Raw genomic sequence first — 22,332 nt, forward strand, 5'->3', positions numbered from 1 at the left:
TCTAACATCTTTTGTAACTTTGTTTCTATTTGAGGAAGATATGTTGTTGCGATCTTCCTTATTCTTTGCTTAAATGGATTTGCATTCTTTTTAATATCCAATTTATGGCATGCAACAGACGGATCTATTCCTGGCATTTCTTCCATACTCCATGCAAAGATATCACTATATTCGCGCAAGATATTTATTGTTTTTTCTTCTTCTTCTTTATCCATCTTGGTTCCTATTTTTAGTATTTTTGGTTCTTCTTCTGTACCAACATTTATTTCTTTTGTTGGTTCCGCTGCAGTGAAATTCGTTCTTGGTTATCCCATTGGTGTTGACTCCTTAATCTCTTGAATTGGTTCACCTTCCTTCTCTGGTACCTCTCTTGGTATTCCTTTCCCTTCCTTTGCTCTGATCATGTATATCCAAAATTGTTCTTCTTTCTTTAACTCCTTCGCTTTTCTCCAGCGATCCTTTCGCTTCTTTGCACGTCCTTCATAATTTCTTACATCTACTTGATTGCAGATCTTGGCACTCGTAACATCTCCCTTAATTTCACCTATTCCACTTGGAATTGGGAATCTAATGCATTGATGTAGTGTCGACGCTACGGCCTTTATTGCGTGCACCCATTTTCTCCCCAATAACATGTTGTATGGTGATTCTATATCAACCACACATAATGTTGTCTTCGTTTCTATTTTCCCAAAAGTATTCGCATCGTTACCTCTCCTTTTGGTTTTGTCACTGTTTTATTAAATCCATGTATATTGTAAGATGGACATGTCATATCGTCGTCTCTGTATCCCATGGCTTTGAGCGCATGATAAAATAGAATATTAACAACACTTCCGGTATCCACCAACGTTCTATTAATCGCTCACTCTTCTGATTTTTTCGTCCTTTCACCATTTTTGCTTCGCTCAGCCGTTACTGTAATCACCAATGAATCTGTTCGCTTTAAATTTTTTCCGGAATTTCATCTATTGCAAAAGTTATCTCCGTTTTCTCCCACTTCTTTAAAGGAGATTCTTTTTCCATTGTCGTCACCTTCTTTCCTTTATAATCTCGTTTATATATTCTTCCTGTGATTGCTGCTTGAAAATCCGCATCAGAGAGTGATGTTTTAGTTATAGAATTACACTGTGTACCTCTGCCTCTTCCTTGTATCATCATGATTTTTATTTTTTCTATAGATTCTATGGATTCTTCGTTTTGCATTTTTATGGTCTCCAAAATATCCAGATCCAATTTTCCAAGATTCTACAAACTCAGTAACAGGATTTATCACCCCAAGCCGTTTCTAGCGCCAAAATGTAGTTGCAGGAAATCCTACAACCACATTCATTCAAGATTAGATAACACTCTAAGACATCATGGTGAAAATCATTTGTTTATTCATTAAGATCTTATGATTGAATACAAGATAACACAAGGACTTTACTTGCTCTCCAAACAAACTTTCTCTCTCCTAATTTCTTGTCTAACACACCCTTTAGAGATCTCACAGTTTCTTTCCCTTTATATAGGGTAATACATAGTGGATGACAGCTAATAGATCCCCTATTTTCGGAATCACTATGCGTTACGATCGCTCATGTACATTCGCTCAACTTCGCGCACTTTAAACTTCGCACAGATCATCACACTTTACTCGTGACTATGCTGACATCATTAAATATGTCATCCTAATTTTACTATGTGCGATGGTCTTCGCTTACGTTAGATGACCTTTACTTCACATACATAATGAATGTGCGATATTTCACTCCTACAGGTGGCTATAAATTGGATTTGGATGATATGGGATATTAGATATCGTTTACATTTTCAACATGAAATCTTGCCGGTACAGACTGCGGCGGCTAAGCTTAAACATTTGATTAGTGAGTCGGATACATGAAATAAAGGTTATATGCACAATTCGATGGAGGAGCTGTGTATAGTCAGATTTTTCAAGATAATGGGTAGAGCTTATAAAGCGCCCAAAACCATTATGGTTTGTTGGCATCCGCCACCTTATGTCTGGTTGAAAATAAATGTTGATGGGTGCTCTTTAGGGAATCCATTTCCAGCAGGGTGTGGTGTTGTTTTTCGAAATCATAACTCCTTGGTAGTTGGAAGTTTGGCACAGTCCTTTGGTTTGGATAACTCAGTTTTAGCGGAGTTCTGTGGAGCCATTCATGCGTTCAGAATAGCGTTCAAAGGGTATGTCACGCATATGGTTTGAGTGCGACTCAATACATGTTATCAAAGCATTGTATGATTATTATTTGGTGCCATGGAGACTAGCAACGCATTGGGATAACTGTATGAAGTTCTTATCAACAGGTCAGTTTAGATATTCCCACATATATAGAGGGGAAAATGGAGTAGCTGATCTCTTAGCCAATGGAAAGCTTCTACAGGGTCTTAATGGTGGCCTGAACCGCCAAATTTTATTCATTGCGCTCTAGGAGTTGATATGTCAGGCCTACCAGTTTATCGCTTTCGATAGTTTGTATCATGTTTTTTCGCGTTTTCGTTTTCTTTTGTTTTCTTTTTTTCTTGTCTTTTGAGGTATTTGCTTATTCATTCTTTTTTCTTGACCTTCTCAATAAACTGCTCTTCGCAAGTTTTGTCAAAACAAAATAAAATAAAATAAATTCTAACAACAATCAACCCCATCATCGACTCAAGACCATCCATGAGTGCGCTATTATAATGTTTTGTTTGGTTGACTGTTTGTTGTATTATCTTGATTGGGTATGAAGTCTAAGTATTATAGTTTATACAAAGTGTTACATCATGGATTAGATAGCCTTTCACGATGACATGTCATCCACCAACTAATTAACTATCTTTTTGATAATTTAATTCAAACTTGTCTGCTCGGGGTATGTTTAGGCTGTTTATCTGCAGATCGTATTACATCATGGTCCATGGAGAAGCCTTTGATGAATGAACTGAAAAGAAAACTTGCAAGTAAGGTAATAATCTTTGTTAATGTCCATTGCTAGAAAGCCAAGGTAATACATACAATCATTTAGAGAGCCAGCTACCGAAACTATGATGAAATTTGTTAAATAGTTTCTCTGAACTCGATTATGAGCTGGTGGACACTATAAGGTGTTAGCGTCATGTCGCTAGCTAATCCATCATGTAATACTATATAAACTGTATGAAGTTGAACCTCGACGATAATGAGGAATCAATATTTATGGAGTATATACTTCTCGAGCTAGCGCCTCTAACAATGATATTAGGGTTTTTCTTTTGGATAGCAAGATCGTGGTGCATCTTCACAAAACTAAGACTAGAAATTACTTTAAACCAAAACTTGCAAAAACACTTGCATGCGTATGTTGATTGCACTGGCACCCTTAGAAGGATTTCCAGATAAATCTCTTCTGGAACACTTGACATTGACATTGACGTATGCCTAGAATTTTCCTTAACTTCTATGACTTAACTGAATTATGTGAATAATAAAATCCTAGAACAAGCTATTATATATAAAAGAAACCAAAAAGAATCCAAATGCAATAAGGATGAGGAAACGTAAATATACCTTGTTTCCAATTATATGAAATAGAATCCAACTGCAGTAAGGAAACAAAGAAACTAGTTTTTTCCATTTTCATCTGGATTCTACTCCTTCTAGGCTCCTGAAAAGATTTTTTTATTTTTTTTTGGAAATCATTAAGATGGTTGGCTGTTCAATGGTCATTGCCTGTAAGTTGCAACAATGTGACTTAGTAGGACTTGACCTTAGGCTCCTCGTAATTTGGTCCCCAAGCAATGTCACCTACGTCCAGTTTTAACATAGCAATGATAAATTAGTAATCTGAAACATAGCAAGTAATGGCCTTACTTTGCGTCCAGTTTTGACATTATTGATCCTGAAAACAATATTGTGAAAAAAAACACCGTGGATCAAAACAAGAAGTACTCGGTATCGATTCTAAAAAACAATTTCGTCAGAAAAAAGTTATTTTAGTATGTGACATTACTGTAAGGCTCCTTCCTTGCTAGATGTTAGTCATGGAAGAAAACCCTCGGGTGCATATAATCTCATAGATGCATATTGCAGACAAAGATAATGTCAATCTCTCATAGCAGTGCTGAAGAGCTATCTGGATGATCCTCTGACGTAATATTGTTCGGTTAGTTATCCATGTGAAAGTAGTAAAACTTGTCTTTGACCATGATGCAGTCATTAAGCTTTGCCATGATTCTGCAATGAAATATCTGACATTACGTGTGGTAGAAGCAAACTAACATCTTCAATTGACTCGAAAATGTTTTCGCAGTGATAAATTAGTTGTAAAGAAATTTCAAAGCAAAGAAACTAATAAACCAAGGGCCGGACTAAGCATTCCAGACTTTGACCCTTGATCATATGTGTCAGAAGTAAAGACACTATAATGCAACCCCAAAGCAAACCTGAAGACAATCTGTCGTGAATGATCTACCTTCGTTGCAAAGGATTCAACGTAATCTTGTTGTTTTTATCTTCTTCATCTTGATTCCTGACCACTTCTTTTTTTATCTTGATCCCTGACCACGTAAGTACCTGAATTAACTGACACCAAGATTTCAAAATAATCCACAACATTCCAGGATCCTATACCCAGCATGTTTAATACCCTAGTCCTTTCATGTTTTGGGTCGTAGAAAACTAGTTTACCACCATCCAGAAATAAAATGTCACATGTATTGGTGGACCACATAACCTTCAAAAATTTGTTATAATTCATAATTTTCTGGTGGTTAAAGTTATAACGTTTAGTCCAAGATTCTGGAACCCCATATTCATGCATCACCCAAACTGAGAATGGACGATTCTCCCATATTGCAGCAATTACACAAAGCATCCCATCCAAAACCCCCAGCGTCATCCAAAATTTCTCAACTTCTTTAGGTGGTTCCAGTTCTTTAGATTTATTATTATCACTTATATCCAAAGAGATGATTATATAATTTTTGTCATGGTTTATGGTCGTCCAGTGCAAATCTCCATTAACAAGCTCCCCAATTTCTCTTTCAGTGTAAGAAATCCTCGGGCCTAACTAACCTCGAAAACCGGCTTGCAAGGTTAGGATTTCCCAAGGCTTATTAAGCGCGAGACCTGGGATGCCCAAGGCGATGTAGTACTATTTAACACCCCCCTCAATTAGGCCTACACAGACGGAGTGGCACGGACACAAACTGGTGCGGATACAAAGTGGTACGGAAACCATGGATGCACACTGGCGGGGATACGGAGTGGTACGGAAACCATGGAAACACGGATAGCGTTGAGAGGGGCCTGGATATGATACCATGATAGAAATCCTCGGGCCTAACTAACCTCGAAAATCGGCTTGCAATGTTAGGATTTCCCAAGGCTTATTAAGCGCGAGACCTAGGATGCCCTAGGCGATGTGGTACTATTTAACAGAGATTTGATGAAATGGTTTCAGTCAATTGTATTCATCACAAAAGTATTACAAGAGATACTTATACAATATACAGACGATAATAAAGGAAACAGAATACAACAGAATAACAAAACAATAATTACAAGATAACAACAATATACTCAAGATACGGTATATCTTAACACCCCCCCTCAAACTCAAGATGGTGCAGAACACATCATGAGTTTGTTAACCAAGAAACGAATGCGAGGAGAAGATAGAGACTTGCTGAAAAGATCCACAAGTTGAAACTCAGATGAAACATGTGGTAGTGTGATAGTCTGTTGCTTGTAGTGATGAGGAACAAAATGACAGTCGATTTTAATGTGTTTAGCACGCTCATGAAAGACATCATTATGGGCTATGTGAATAGCAGCTTTGTTGTCGCAATAGAGAGGAGTAGAATCTGTTAGATGGACTCCCGTATCACCCAAAATCCATCATATCCAAATAATCTCAGAAGTAGTGTGAGCTAAGGATCAATATTCAGCTTTAGCACTGGAACGTGACACAAAAAATTATTTCTTACTTCGCCGGGAGATAAGAGAGTTTCCAAGAAAGAGGCAGTACCCAGTAGTTGATCGTCTGTCAGTGACATCTCCTGCCCAATCTGAATCAGAGAATGCACGAAGACGAAGATCAGAGGCAGATGAGAAATGTAATCCTTGATACTAAGTACCCTTAATATAGTGTAAGTTCCGAAGAACAACAACATAATATAGTGATCGTGGTGCAGACATAAATTGACTAACAACATGCACTGCGTAACTAATGTCTGGCCTGGTAATGGTCAGATAGTTTAGACTTCCTACTAGTTGTCTGTATAGAGTAGGATTCGGAAGATCTTTGCCTTAAATGGGTTGAGTTTCACATTCAATTCAAGTGGTATTTCTATAATCTTAGAATCAGTGAGACCAGCACGATGCAAAATGTCAGATGCATACTTGACTTGTGAAATGAAATACACATCAGAAAATTTGTCAACTTCTACTCCGAGAAAGTATCTCAAGAAACCAAGATCCTTCATTTCAAAGCAAGAGTGAATATGAGATTTAAGAGCTTGAGTACCTTCTAAATCACTGCCTGTGATGAACATATCATCAACATAGAGCAAAAGAAGAACCATTCCTTTACCAGTTGTTCGAACAAACATAGCAGAGTCATAAGGACTTTGAGTGAATCCATACTTGAGGATTGCAATTGAAATTTTTTCAAACCAAACAGGAGGTGCTTGTTTGAGCCCATATAAAGCCTTGCGCAACTTACAGACTTGATTTGGAGCATGATCCAAACCAGGAAGCGGCTGCATATAAACTTCTTCTTTAAGTTCACCATGAAGAAAAACATTCTTAACATCCATTGGGTGGAGATCCCATTTGCGAGCAGCAATAAAAACAAGTAATGTGCGGACTGTAGTCATTCTGGCAACCAGAGCAAAAGTTTCTTCATAATCAATACAGTATTCCTGTGTATATCCGTGTGCCACTATACGTGATTTACAACGATCCAACGTACCATCTGATTTAGTCTTGACCTTGTAAACCCATTTACTTCCTACAACAGGTTTTCCAGGAGGCAAATCAACCATATCCCATGTACCAGCTTGTCTATGAGCATTTAGTTCTTCTCCCATCGAATCTTGCCAATCTGGTATTGCTGCAGCTTCCCTGTAGTTTTTAGGTTCATGTTCTGCTAAAATAGTAGTTAATGAGCAGTGATAGTCCGATAACTTAGTTGGTGGTCGTCTTGTGCGAGGAGGCAGCGGAGCAGTTTCATGAGCAGGATCCCCATGTTGAGTTGCTATATTGAGATTGTCCATAGAGTGGTTAACAGCTGCTTCTGTGGATTCTGTGGGTTCAACAGGAGGAGGAAGAGAGACATTGCTGACAAGAGTGGTAGGAGATGTCGAAGCCGATGGAGATTCATCATTAAATGGGTCTAAATAAGAGAAGTTTTATAGAGTTGATGCTTTACTACTAGGAAGAGACCATAATGGTATCTTCTCCCAGAAGGTGACATGACGAGAAATACGTAATGTCCTACTCTCCGGGTCATAACATCTATACCCTTTCTGCTCTATGCCATAACCAATAAAGACACAAATAGTGTTCTTTTTACCAAGTTTATTAAGAACAACGCAAGTGGAACCAAAAACATGCAATTCAGAATAGTTTGGTTGCTTATTATATAATCGTTCATAAGGAGATACACCACTTATAACAACAGTAGGAACTCGATTGATAGTGTAAACTGCAGTGAAAACAGACTCACCCCAAAAGTTAGAGGGAACAGAAGAGGATAAAATTTGGGTTCTAGCTGTCTCTATGATATGACGGTGTTTACGTTCTGCAACACCATTCTGTTCTGGTGTTTCAGTACAAGATAACTGAAGAAGTGTACCTTCAGATTTCAAAAATCTTTGAAAGGATTTGATATGTATTCACCTCCCTGATCTGCACGAAAGATTTTGATAGATTTTTCGAATTGAGTTTTGATCATATTGGAGAATTTAGTGTAGATTTTTAGGAACTCTGATCTAGAACTAAAAAGGTACACCCATGTATAACGAGTGTAATCGTCAATGAAAATGACATAATACAAAGCTCCTCCCTTTGAGGCAATGGGAGACTTTACCCATACATCTGAATGAATAAGATCAAAAAGTGCAGAAGAAAAATTAGTATTATTATTAAATGGAAGAGCTGGTTGTTTACCCGTCTTACAAGCAATACAGTAAGGTTCTTTGTCCAAGGGAACATTACCTAGCAACCCTTTATTAATCATATAGGAAAAATGAGAAAAAGAGGCATGACCTAGCTTTGAATGCCAATAGATAAAAGGAGATACTATGGAGGGTAGAGTAGAACCCACGACAACAAAAAGTTTGTTCTTGTATTGAGGAATGGCTAGAGACTCCAGGAGATAAAGACGACCAACTCTACGTCATATCTCAACAAGCCTCTCTGTTTTGGGATCCTGAATAACACATCCATGAGAAGAAAAGAAGATATTAAAACCCTGGTTACATAATTGACCAATGGAAATAAGGTTCATCTTAATATTGGTAACAAGAAGAACATCTGTTTTGTGTATCTTGTTCGACACTTTAACCTGACCAATATGAGTAGCAATAATCCCTAACCCATCTGTTGTATGAATCTTAGGAGTAATAATAGGTTTCATTTCTTCAAACAGGTTTGAGTTATAGGTCATATGATTTGATGCTCCTGAATCAAGAAACCATTCAGTTGAAACTGTAGGGTTGTTACCGATTGCAAGTGTTAGAGCATAGCTCGGTCAACCTCGCATACGGTTCTATATCAAGCATGTTTGTAAATGTTAGTGATCAAAACTATAAAGTCTTGATTTTTATCCTATTAGCTAAGTCTCGGACTAGGATAGGAAAAGTGTAGTTGAGCTCAAGGACTTCATGGTGATTCAACGACAACGACGAAGATCTACACCAAGGAACCGTAGAACTTCATCAAAAAAAAGGTATGTGAAGACTTGAACTTATCTATCAGTCGAAAGTCTATCTATTTTTCTCCTACTTCTTATGAGACAAAAGTCATATGCTATATAGACTAGATCATATACACTTGATATTTCGAGCTGAGTATTCATTGCTTATCTTTTACTCGAAATCATGCGTTGGTAAAGCGTTTCTCTTTGATCAGGTTTATCTTCACCTAGTGACGAAAGTCATGAAAGTTTAAATCACTTTGGAAATTGCTCTGACGAGAAAGGTCTGTTGTTCTTCACGACTGAATATCGCCCTCTGGGAATGTTTCAATGATTGAAATGAGAGTTTAGATTATATAACCATGTATTCCTTGAACCGAAGTTTTCAAACTTTGTTGATCAAGAGAAGTCGGTAGGATTGTGGAATTGGCTTTCCAAGTCCGTGAACCCAGTCCGCAGACTCAGTCTGCAAACTGACGGAACTTCTCGACCGAGAATTTATGTTGATATTTCTTAAACTCGTTTGTGTGCTAAGTCCGCGAACCCAGTCCGCGAACTGGCGGAAGTTATTGACCTGAGAACTTCTCCTGAGTTTGGAAAACTCAACCGATTAACTTAAGTCCGCGAACTTGTTTGTGAGCGTAAGATGTTATGATCTGAAGATGTGCTCTGAACATGAAACATTAATTATTAAGGAATGCTTTATGCAAACCATGGCTATAATGTTCATGAGCCGATTCTAATCGAATCGAATCATCTTTGTTTCAATTGTATCTTGTGTAGTTACATAAGATCTCATAGCAATTGAACAACTTTTAACTAGTTCATTTGAGTCAATTGAACTAGTTATGGTGAAGAAAAACATGATTAATATGAGATGCTCATATGGTTGATCTTTTGGGTTATCATGTTGAACCAACATACATGTACCCGTTTGGGCATGGTTTTCTCAAACCCAGTAAATATGTACCCAAGTGTGTCTGACAAGCTATGTCTTTCGATCTAACGGTTGAGAGATATTGGCTTGAATCTAAATCAGGTTTTCATATAACGACGAATATGGATTGCTTTGTAACTAAGGAAAAACCCTGATTTGAAAGGCTATATATAGGAGACATCTAGCAAGAGCAAAACTTAATCCCCACACGTCTGTGTGCTACTAGTGCGCTCACTAGAGTCGATCTCCATTAACTCTTGAGTTTCTTCTCTAAACTCGAGTTAACGACTTAAAAACTTCATTGGGATTGTGAAGCCAGACCTAGGGTTTATCTGTGGGAGACAGATTTATCCTTTCGATATATTTTTCTATGTGAGACAGATTCGTTTATTATCAAGTCTGTGATTTTGGGTTACAGCAACTCTTAGTTGTGGGTGAGATCATCTAAGGGAATCAAGTACGCAGTGTCCTACTGGGATCAGAGGCGTATGAGTACAACTGTACATTGTATCAGTGGGAGATTGGTAGGGGTTCAACTATAGATCAGTCCGAAGTTAGTTTGCAGTAGGCTAGTGTATGTAACGGCTTAATACAGTGTGTATTCAATCTGGACTAGGTCCCGAGGTTTTTCTGCATTTGCAGTTTCCTCGTTAACAAATTTCTGGTGTCTGTGTTATTTCTTTTCCGCATTATATTTTATATAATTGAAATAATACAAGTTGTGCGTTCGTGATCATCAATTGGAAATCCAACCTTTGGTTGTTGATTGATCCTTGGACATTGGTCTTTGGTACCGTCCAAGTTATTCCTTGTATTGGATAAAGACTCGGTATTGTTTTTATCTTGAGAAAAAATCAAATCAAGAGAGAGATATTAACTCTTGAGATACTTTTATCTAGATTGAGTCTGACTGTCTAGTTGATTCTCTAGAAAAGTATTTCGGAGTTAGTCCATACAAATTGCTAAGCGAAATATTGGGTGGTGTTGTTAGACCCCCGCTTTTTCAATTGGTATCAGAGCAGGCAAACACGTTTAAGACCTCATCAGTCTGTGTTTGTGGTGATCTGATTATGGACGAGTCTATCTCTGATAACGTACCAGTTCAGAAATTACCAGATGATTCTAAAAGCTTGGATTCACCTGAGAGAACTGTCACATCTAAGTCAATATATAAACATTCTCTTGATGTAAAAATTGTTGATTGGGAAACTCTCATAGAAGAACAGTTGGATGAACTTTCTGATGTAGGTGATTCAGATATTGATAGAGATGTTGATGAGGAAGTCTCAGAGTATGTTAAGTTTTTGGATTCGTGGAATATGAATAAGATTACAACTTCTCATGGAACGCCTCTTCTGAGTCCTCTCTGTCGAGAAAACAAGAAAATGAGAAGATGTTACGCAGGTGTTTAATTTTCGAATCGTTCTACCGAATCGATCCTCAAGGATTCTGAGGAAAACCTACGTATAAAGTCACTTGAATGTGATAATCTTTATCAAAAGTATTTTTTGTTGGAAGAGAAACTTAAAGAATCTGAAGCAAGGTTTAACTCCCAGCAAACAAGTTTTGACGATAGAGAAAGCGCTTATCTCACTCGAGAAAAACTCCTTGAGGCTGATTTAGCTGCTGCTCTTGATAAAATCAAGATGATGGAAGATGACTTGAAAAAGTTCAATACTAGTTCAATCAAATTAACCACTATGCTAGGAGCAAGTAAAAATCATCGTGATACACGAGGATTGGGCTATAAGGGAATAAATGTTCCAAGTACTAGCAAAGAGGTAAATTTTTTCAAGGCTAGTGATTCTTCTCAACAAAAGGTTTCCACTGATGGAAAAAGTGAAATACCTTCACCGGCAGTTAAGGTTCAAAAGAGCAAAGTTTATCAACCTCCAAAGTTAGCACACTCGGATCGAGGTAAAAACATTTCTTATGTTTTCCACTATTACGGAAATAAAGGTCACCTGAAAAGGAGATCACTTTTTCGTATAAGGAATGAGAAACTTCATGATGTTCTTGTTTGGGAATCACAAGAAGTTGTGAAACCAAGATCATACGTTAAGACTGATCATCTTATTATTACAGGTTGTAATTGTCCAACCTTTAGGAAAAGGAATCAGTGCTATGATAAACCTATATTTTCCTATAAACGTCGTATGAATTCTTTTCACAATCGTAATGGTTATCAAAAGGATAACTTCGTAAAGACGAAGACAAGATCCGATGCTCCCAATTGGAGAAAGACTAACTTTCAAAAGAATAGTCAATCCAATTCTCTTACGAGAATTATAGAAGAGAGTGATGGGAAGAAGGTTCCGACTGTTCCTAAACGCACTCAGAAGTGAATACCGAAGAAAGACAATGATGTTTTGAGTGTGAAAAGGAACGATCTTCAAGAAAACTCCATGACAATGGAAAAGGCAGTATCCATGATGTTGGAACTTAACAAGTTTTTTGGAAAAATGGAATTGGATGTGAAAGGTTATAAAAGTGATCTCTTTCATGATAATTCAAAGGTCACTTGTGATGAGGAAGACTTTGTTCACCCCAAAGAAACTTGATTCTGTTGGAAGTGCATCCTCACCAAGGAATGCCCTGCTTTGTATACGGTGAGGGAAGCACAAGAATTGGGGCACACAGATTATGTTCGGTAAGGAGGTAGAATTCGATTGGATTCATCTAAAAAGGTATGTTTATAAACTTGAGCAAGATTTTTACTTTTATTTTATTAGAATACTTATAATAATCTTGCTTATCGTTCATTTTTACCTAACTTGATATGTGTTTAAGGTTCTTAAATGGTTAGGATTGAAAATAATAGTTCAGGATGTTTGGACTAGATGGTTCACATACCAAGTATGCATAACAACATTTAAAATCAAAATCCAAGGTTTTAAGTTCGCAAACCCGTATGCATACTTGACATCGATATTCGGCAAACTTGTTTTGGTCGTAACTTCTTCGTCCGAACTCGGATTTACCTCATTCTTTTTGCATTATCTTCCTTATTGAATTCCCTTCAAAATGGAGATGAGAATTGTTGAATTTGGAGGATGATGTTGTTGCAGTATTTTAATGGTGTGATATATTGCAATATTTTTATGGGATATGTATTGTTTGCGTCCGTGAACTTGAAGGTCCCATATTGCGGTCAAAAGTAAAGTCGTTCATGAGTTGGTACTCGTATTAATGAAAGGACGAATGGACTTTTGAAAATTACAAAATTTATGCCTATGCAGTCATGTATTTGATGGAAAATAGGATAAAATCTTTTGTTCGACAAGGATAAAGTCTATTATGTCGTTATGATGGAAAATAGAATAAATCCTTGTATGTTTATCCACGGTATTGATCTTCATTGATCCATTTTATTATTTTTTACCGTGAAGGCTCCATTCTGTGTCTTATGTTGATCATCTTACAACTAAGTCGATTTACCTTGGCTTTGTTGGTTGTTCCATGAGATGTTATATGTCGAGCATTATGAACTAAATTAATCAACTAGTTTGGTTATTTAGTTTGTACTCCATAAGTTTTATTTCTTATGTTGAGTACATATATGGTTAAGGTTATCATATTTTATGATGAACTTAGTCGGGGTTTCATAAGTTCTCTTGTGTTGAGCCCAAAATAATTAAATTGATTACTTCCGTGATTAGTTTGGTGCTTCGTATTCCGATTAGATTAATTATAGGTTCTATTGTAATTAATCTAGTTGAGTTTTCATATATTCCACAAGTTCTTGTGTTGAGTATATGAACGGCTACACTGGTTAATGTAGTCACGTATTCCGTAAGGTTTTTCTTATGTTGAGTACTTGAACGGTTAAGTTAGTCACCTCCATATGATTAACTTAGTCATAGCATGTTGCTCCGTGAGTTTACTTATGTTGAGCACTTTCAATTAAATTGATCACTTTGTGGTTTTGATTTAATTGCATATTCCAATTAGAATATTCATGAGTTTACTTGTGAGTATTTTGATTGAGTTTTGGATATAAGAAATCATTCACATGGTTTTTGGTGTCCAAATAAAAATCCTTCTTTTCTTTCGAAATTAAGGTCATTCTTGTTGTTCCTTTGGGAATGACATCAAATGCGGGAGGGTTCTTTTGAACTTGTGCTTAATGGTAATATCTTGCGGGGAGTGCAGCTGTGGAATTTTAGAGGGGTTATCTTGCGTCTTAAAACTCCTTGATCAATGTTGTTAGCTTCGGCTATAAGATTGCATCTAAATTAAGATGATATGTTGTCTTTCTTTTGGTCATGAAATGTCTCTTGTGGAAATTTCATTATGAACTCATTCTTGTACCTTTGCCAATTTTATTGACAAAAAGGGGGAGAAATATTGTAGTTCACACTACAAATAAATATGGTTTTCGGATCATTGTGTAAGGGGGAGTGGTTTCCATGATCGAGATGGAGTATTGACCAAGGGGGAGTGATACATATCACCATAGTATTATTGTTAAAGTCGTGATGCAATTGGACTTTGATGTTCATAATAATACTATGACACCGTATAATGATGATCGAGAATCTCGATTTCTCTCATCGTTATAGCTACGGCTCTTCAACAACGGTGATACTAAACTTACAACCTTTGGGATCATTGGAGTACTTAGAAGGACGAATATTTCAAGGAACGTTGAAGATTGTACTATGGAATTGGAGCCACTAAAGTTTATCTTTTTTGTATTCCATATGTATTAATAGTTTTGTCACTAAAATTGACAAATGGGGAGATTTTTAGAGCATAGCTCGGTCAACCTCGCATGTGTTTCTATATCAAGCATGTTTGTCAATGTTAGTGATCAACGCTATAAAGTCTTGATTTCTAGCCTATTATCTAAGTCTCAGACTAGGATAGGAAAAGTGTAGTTGAGCTCAATGACTTCATGGTGATTGAACGACAACGACGAATATATACACCAAGGAACCGTGGAACTTCATCAAAAAAAAGGTATGTCAAGACTTGAACTTATCTATCACTCTAAAGTCTGTTTATTCTTCTCCTACTTCTTATGACACAAAAGTCGTATGCTATATAGACTAGATCATATACACTTGATATTTCGAGCTGAGTATTCATTGCTTATCTTTTACTCGAAATCATGTATTGGTAAAGCGTTTCGCTTTGATCAGGTTTATCTTCACCTAGTGACGAAAGTCATGAAAGTTTCAATCACTTTGGAAATTGCTCTGACGAGAAAGGTCTGTTGTTCTTCATAACTGAATATCGCCCTCTGAGAATGTTTCAATGATTTAAATGAGAGTTTAGATTATATAACCATGTATTCCTTGAACCGATGTTTTCTAACTTTGTTGATCAAGATAAATCGGTAGGATTGTGAAATTGGCTTGCCAAGTCCGTGAACCCAGTCCGCAGACTCAGTGTGCGAACTGACAGAAGTTCTCGACCGAGAATTTCTGCTAGGATTTCCAAAACTCGTTTGTGTGCTAAGTCCGCGAACTGGCGGAAGTTCTCGACCCGAGAATTTCTGCTGATTTTGGAAAACTCAACCGATTAACTTAAGTTCGCGAACTTGTTTGTGAGCTTAAGAGGCTATGATCTAAAGATGTGCTCTGAACATGAAACATTAATTATTAAGGAATGCTTTATGCAAACCGTGGCTATAATGTTCATGATCCGATTCAAATAGAATCGAATCATCTTTGTTTCAATTGTATCTTGTGTAGTTACATAAGATCTCATAGCAATTGAACAACTCTTAACTAGTTCATTTGAGTCAATTGAACTAGTTATGGTGAAGAAAAACATGATTAATATGAGATGCTCATATGGTTGACCTTTTGGGTTATCATGTTGAACCAACATACGTCTACTCGTTTGGGCATGGTTTTCTCAAACCCAGTAAACGTGTAACTAAGTGTGTGTGACAATCTATGTCTTTTGATCTAACGGTTCAGAGATATTGGCTTGAATCTAAATCAGGTTTTCATCTAACGGCTAATATGGATTGCTTTGTAACTAAGGCAAAACCTTGATTTGAAAGGCTATATATATGAGACATCTATCAAGATAAAAACTTAATCCCCACACGTCTTTGTGCTACTAGTGCACTCGCTAGAGTCTATCTCTATTAACTCTTGAATTTCTTCTCTAAACTCGAGTTAACGACTTAAAGACTTCATTGGGATTGTGAAGCCAGACCAATACTACTTTTATCATAGTTGTGTGATCTGATCTTGCATCTTCTATCGTACTAATACAATCGGTTGATTGTCTTGATATCGTGAGAGTTCTCCGATAGGCAAGATACAGAAGTCACAAACATCTTCGTCTCACTGTTTGTGATTTCTCGAAAATTCCCTTGTGTAGACAGGCAGGATTTTAAAGAGGTGATTGATTAATCTAGGCTGTTCTTCGGGAATATAAGTCCGGATTATCAATTGGTTCCCGTTACCTTGATTTTATATCTAAAGACGAAACAAAACCTAGGGTTTATCTGTGGGAGGCAAATTTATCCTTTCGTTAGATTTTTCTGTGTGAGACAGATTCGTTTATTATCAAGTTTGTGATTTTGGGTTGCAGCAACTCTTAGTTGTGGGTGATATCAGCTGAGAGAATTAAGTACGCAGTGTCCTGATGGGATCAGAGGCGTAGGAGTACAACTGTACCTTATATCAGTGGGAGATTGGTAGGGTTCAACTATAGATCAGTCCGAAGTTAGTTTGCAGTAGGCTAGTGTCTGTAGCGGCTTAATACAATGTGTATTCAATCTGGACTAGGTCCCGGGGCTTTTCTGCATTTGCGGTTTCCTCGTTAAAAAAATTTCTGGTGTCTCTGTTATTTCTTTTCCGCATTATATTTTATATAATTGAAATAATACATGTTGTGCGTTCGTGATCATCAATTGGAAGTCCAACCTTTGGTTGTTGATTGATATTGATTGATCCTTGGACATTGGTCTTTGGTACCGCCCAAGTTATTCCTTGTATTTGATAAAGACTCGCCATTGTTTTTATCTTGAGTAAAAATCAAATCAAGAGAAAGATATTAACTCCTTGAGATAATTTTATCTAGATTGAGTTTGACTGTCTAGTTGATTCTCTAGCAAAGTATTTCGGAGTTAGTCCATACAGATTGCTAAGCATAATATTGGGTGGTGTTTTTAGACCCCCGCTTTTTCAGCAAGGGCCTGTTTTAGCACCTCTTGAATGTCTGCAAAATTGTTTGTAGCTGCAAGATTGTTTGGTGCAGAGTTTGATGACTCATGTGTTTGCTCCAGAGCTGGTGAAGCAGTACTTGGAGATGATGGGTAATAAGATTGAGCAGCAGTGCCGAATCTTCTCTAGTTTCTCATGTTTCTTGAGGATGGAGAAGTGCAGTTTCCTACAATATGTCCAAATTCCTTGCAATAGTTACACTATGGTGTGCCTGGTGGTGGTGTTGAACCTTGGACTGTTAATCTTTGAGAGTTACTTGTATTTGCAGGTTAAGAGCAGTTCTTTGCTAGATGTCCAAAAGCCTTACAGTTGTGGCATTGTACTTGAGATAGATCACGATTTGTTGGAACTGAGAAGTTTCTCTGCAAACTGAAACTTGGATTAGTGCTTGAACGATAAGGTACCGCAAGGACTGCTGGAATGTCTGGCTTGATTCTTTTACGTGTCTCCTCAGTGATGAGTTCAGACAATGAACTTTCTACAGTCGGCAATGAATTTCTATGGAGTATTGATACCCTTACAGATTCAAACTCATCTCTTAGAGCCATTAAAAGTTGAACAAGACGAGATTCTTCCCTATACTTTTTCCACAGTTCAACATCAGTTGTCCATTTAGGCTCCATAAGCGCTAGTTGATTCCACACGATTGACATTTCAGAGTGAAAGTCAGAGATTGACTGCTCCTGTTGTTGTTTCAAAGATCGAATGTCTTGTTAAAGCTTGTATCTTTGAGAAAAATTAACTTCTGTGTATCTCTTTGTAAGGAAATCCCATGCTTCTTTAGCTTCTTCAAAACTAGTAAGTTTCATACTTAAGCAATGACGGTGTTTCTTATCCAAGTGAGTATTTTTTGATTATTGACTTCCCAAGTTTCAGAAGGATCGGTATGAACATCATCTTTATCTTTACCACTAGTGCTGGTCACTGGCTGTTTTCCTTACCATCAACATATTTCCACATACATTTTCCCTTGAGAAAGCTTCTCATGAGAAAAGACCAATGGTTATAATTGGTTCCATCAAACTTATAAGTAATGGGTTGAGAGTCTTCACGAGACATGATGATAACTTGTGGAATAATGAGAAAACACAGTAAGGGTTCTTGACAGATAGGGTTTACGATAATGGTAGACAACAAAACACAAGGATATGGTTGGATTTATAAAACCCTTGATCGCAGTACAAAGTGTTTGATTTTCTAGGTTGACAAAGGAGGCGGGTTATTGAATCTTGACTGGCTATGATACCATGAGAAAGATTTTCATGTCATAGAGATCTGATGAAAGGGTTTCAGTCAATTGTATTCATCACAAAAGGATTACAAGAGATACTTATACAATATACAAATGATAATAAAGGAAACATAATACAACAAAATAACAAAATAATAACTACAAGATAACAACAATATACTCAAGATACGGGATATCTTAATAAGAAGAACCATATTAATATCAGTGTAACTGCTTTTCCATGAATTTGTTCCTAGAGTATAGACGTCGACTTCATATCTGCCACATATTCTCGAAACAATTACTACCTTGTAATCATCAATTTTGGAATCATAACCGAAACCACGTGTGACAATGTTCGAACGTAATTCTAAATTTGATTCAGGTACTATTTTGTACTCTTTGGTAGCTGGGTTCCAAATACAAGAGAATTTCTTACTGTAACTCCAAAAGTAAACTAGACCATCACAACAACCATACGATGTAACACAGTCAGATGCAAATGGGCAGTCTTTTTTAACAGCATCATCAAATTTATTACATAACTCTTTTGACGAAAATATCGAATCATAACCTGTTGTGAAGATTCCCCAACAGTTCGTTTTCAGGTCACAATCGTTAAACATGAGACCGGTGTTGTTACTTTTTTTAGTATGATTAAGGTGAATCTTTACAAAACTAGAAGTAGAAATTATTTGAAACCAAGACTTGCAGGACACTTACATACATATGTCGATTTTACTAGATAAAAAAGACTATCACCCGTTATCCACCCATTTTTAATAATGACAAGTATACCCTTATTTAATTAGTTCTAAAAATAATAGTTAAATGTTAATGACTATGATTTATTAGTAATGTTAATTCATTGATTAAGTTAAGTTGCTAATGTTATATTAGTAGAGAAATCAAAGGAGGAAGAAGAAAAAAGGAAAACTAAGTTTTTGAGATTATTGTGATTCAAAATGGGTGATTCCAAATGATGAAGGAGTATCTTTTTTTTCTTTCTTTTGCTTCTATTCTTCAACAAAATTGAATGTTTACAAAATTTTTCGGAATTCAACATTAGGTTCGACTGCTATTTTGGAAGCAGAACTTGGCGACTGCTAGTCTACAACCGAACCTTAGGGTTTTGTAAATATATGTGTGGTTCGGCTGATTCTTATTACTATAGATTTCAGCCGAACCTCCTGGATTAATGAAAATGACGAGTTTCAGAGAAATGTTCGGCTAACTTATGTTTAGCCGAACCTTGTAGTGCGACTTCTAAAAAAAAAAAGTTATCAGAAGGTTCGGCTGAACACATAGGTGAAGTCGAATCAGCCGAGCTTCAATGAATTCAATAACTTAGCCAAGTGAAAGTTTCAGCTGAAAACCTAGCAAAGTCGAATTAGCCGAACATAATGTTTCCCAAAACTATAGCTTATGTTCGGCTTAAAATTGATATTCCCAGATTAGCCGAACTGATCTTCTGAAAAACAAAAGACGAAGAACAAAGCTAGGTTCGACTTTAATTTCTCAGCCGAACCCCCTTCTGAAAACACTAATTTCATCTAAGAAATCCTATTTTATCGATCAAACGATGTAAAAACAATGAAAAACAAGATAGGTTTGTAGGAAATATCTTCTAATATAATTGGTGAGTAATCGAGATTTGGATTTCGCTCTTTACTTTTGTTGAGAACTTGCTTGATTTGTATGGTTAATCGGCGGCGAAAAGAAATTTCAACGTTTATGTAGGGAATAGTTCGGCTGCGGGAGATGAGAAGAAGAAAGATTGAACTGATTTTGATTAGTTTTAGTTTAGATTTTTAATTTAGTTGAAGGGTAAACTAGTAATTTCATCACGGTTAGGACACCCCTTATAAGCATACCTTAGATGGTATCATCATTTAGTATGCCTTAAAAAAAATCAGTATGCCTCAAAACAGGTTTCATGTTTATGGGCTATTAAAATCCCATTTAAGTTTTACATAAAATTGATCCTTGTTCGCAACAAAATTAACTGAAAATGAAAAATACTTGAGAAAGGAGAGTTGTTTTCCTCCACAAAACTACTTTGAAAGAAAATTGAAAATAAACTATTAAAGACACGCTAATTTGTGAACGTTAATTGGAAAACAAGTCGATAAGCCTCTGAAACATCCATTGGCAATTTCATAGTTAACTCTCTGAGTTGGATGATACCCATCCCAATGGAGATACACATTCCTGTTCTTGCATGGTGTCTGATTCGGAAGACAAAGTGAACTGGCATTTGAAATTGAACAACATGGCGTATTTCCTCCGGTAAAGCCTGCATTAAAAGTGGGTTAGTCAACTTTGAGTTGTTGTGGGCAGATTCCTTAACGCAACAAAGTTTAGAGGATTTTACCATATTTTAGAGGATTTATGTCTTGTTGGTAGACTTTTTCGAAGATATCACCGTGAACAAAAGTGGAGCCTTTCAAGGTGGATGTCAGTTCTTGAATCATATTTGTAATTCCCAAATTGAAAATTTGAATCAGACTATTAACACCTTCTACACATGGAGTGACTGGCTTCGGAGTAATACTATTAACTATTGATGGTAAGCACCCAATTGGACCCAATTCGAAAACTACAAATTTCCTTGCACCTAAGTTGTATACACTCGTTAGATGTTGTTTGAGAGTTGATACCAAGAGTGCAGCATATTGTTGAGGTGTATATAATTTGCTGCTATTGTATCTTGTTGGTTGCAAATAATTGTTGATGTAATCGTTGTTACCTATTACAACAACAAATATCGACGTGGCCATGTATGTAGATATCTTACTTCGAGTTTTCAAGGATTTAAGTAAGTCAATTTGTACTGTTTGTTTGAAGTAATTGACTTGTTCTTCCAAACTCAAGTTGTCCCCCTGCATCAGAAAGATAAAAATAATAAGGCTGTCTTTGATTACATCTAATTCCACAGAAATGGCATATTTTCCGTCGTTTGATTACAAATCTAATCCCATAGTGCGTGGTCTAAAATCTGTTTTAACTTAATTTCATGAAATTCCATAGGAAAGTCTTTCCTTTCCCTTCTATAGGAAGTTTACACGCATACATTTCCTATGGAATTGATTTCTTTCCCTAGTATCAAACACAACATAAGTCTAAACGCTTAAAATTTACTGAAAATACAAATAGAGTACATCAAATGAAGTGGTAGTGATCTTACCGTTGCAGTTCCTGATTCTGGAAGAATGCCAGCGGCTCCGGATGCATAGTTTATACCTGTTGTTATTTTACCCTTTTGTACTTTTGACAAACCTAAAAACGGGGGTACGAACGGTAATCCAAGCCATGCAGCTGCAAAAGAAACCAGTTATGTTAACATGAAACTTGAATTTGGAAAGCTAGGATTCTGGTACAGAATTGATTGTATGTATGTATATATTTACCCAAATAGTCTACGGTAGTGTAGCCGTTGGTGAACCTGCCAGAAGCTCCATTCGGAAAATCGATTCCATATGGTGTATAATTAACTTTTGCTAGTGTTTTAAGATAATTATTGTTTCCACTGTCGACCAAAGAATCACCAAATACATACAGTGCTGGTGCAAGTTTATTTGCACGCACTGCTGATGCAAGAAGAAGATCTTGGCTAGCTGAAGAGAACTGATAAGTTTGAATCAGAAGAAAGAGAGGTACAAGGATGAATGCAAAAGAGAACTTCATGACTTCCAAGTTCCAAGTTGTTTAGCAAAACTTCTTTGCTTTTTATATATTTTGTAAAGGTTTTGGATTATGAAATGTAATTAGTGTATAGGATGTGTTACTGTTACTTATAATACTAATGAAAGTCTTAATAACTTAGAACTTCTAGACTAAGCTACTTTTTGATTTTTCAAAAGTTGAATTCAACACAGATATTATTATTACATTATTATCAACTAGATGTTCTACAATATGTCAAAAGTAGTAGGTTCAACATGAATTAGTTTAATTAGTGGCTGCGTTTCAGAATAAATAAAGACTGAATTGAAAATAATTAAGATTTCAAGAAAGTAGAAAACAGATAATCAAGCCAAAAGATTACTGTATTTACAGGCATTTTCGTACAATAATAAAAACATA

General features: G+C 36.5%; 1 protein-coding gene across 1 annotated transcript; it reads right to left on the minus strand.

The window, feature by feature from the left end:
* Nucleotides 1-20,144: 20,144 nt before the first annotated feature.
* On the minus strand, nt 20,145-21,992 carry LOC113319506 (GDSL esterase/lipase 7-like). The gene is made up of 4 exons (XM_026567754.1): nt 21,657-21,992; nt 21,434-21,564; nt 20,621-21,128; nt 20,145-20,542 (listed from the first exon to the last, which is right to left on the minus strand). Exons 1-4 carry the CDS (start codon nt 21,931-21,933, stop codon nt 20,331-20,333), a joined length of 1,128 nt encoding a protein of 375 aa, XP_026423539.1. The 5' UTR covers nt 21,934-21,992; the 3' UTR covers nt 20,145-20,330.
* Between the last annotated feature and the right edge of the window lie 340 nt (nt 21,993-22,332).

This window comes from Papaver somniferum, chromosome 10, assembly GCF_003573695.1.
Source record: "Papaver somniferum cultivar HN1 chromosome 10, ASM357369v1, whole genome shotgun sequence".
Taxonomy (NCBI): Eukaryota; Viridiplantae; Streptophyta; class Magnoliopsida; order Ranunculales; family Papaveraceae; genus Papaver; species Papaver somniferum.

Excerpts from the sequence above, each read along its gene's own strand:
- LOC113319506 (XM_026567754.1), bottom strand. The coding sequence starts at position 21,933 with ATGAAGTTCTCTTTTGCATTCATCCTTGTACCTCTCTTTCTTCTGATT. Across the intron at positions 21,129-21,433 it reads CAGAATCAGGAACTGCAACG|GGGGACAACTTGAGTTTGGA; the intron begins GTAAGATCACTA and ends TTTCTGATGCAG. Across the intron at positions 20,543-20,620 it reads CATAAATCCTCTAAAATATG|GCTTTACCGGAGGAAATACG; the intron begins GTAAAATCCTCT and ends CTTTTAATGCAG.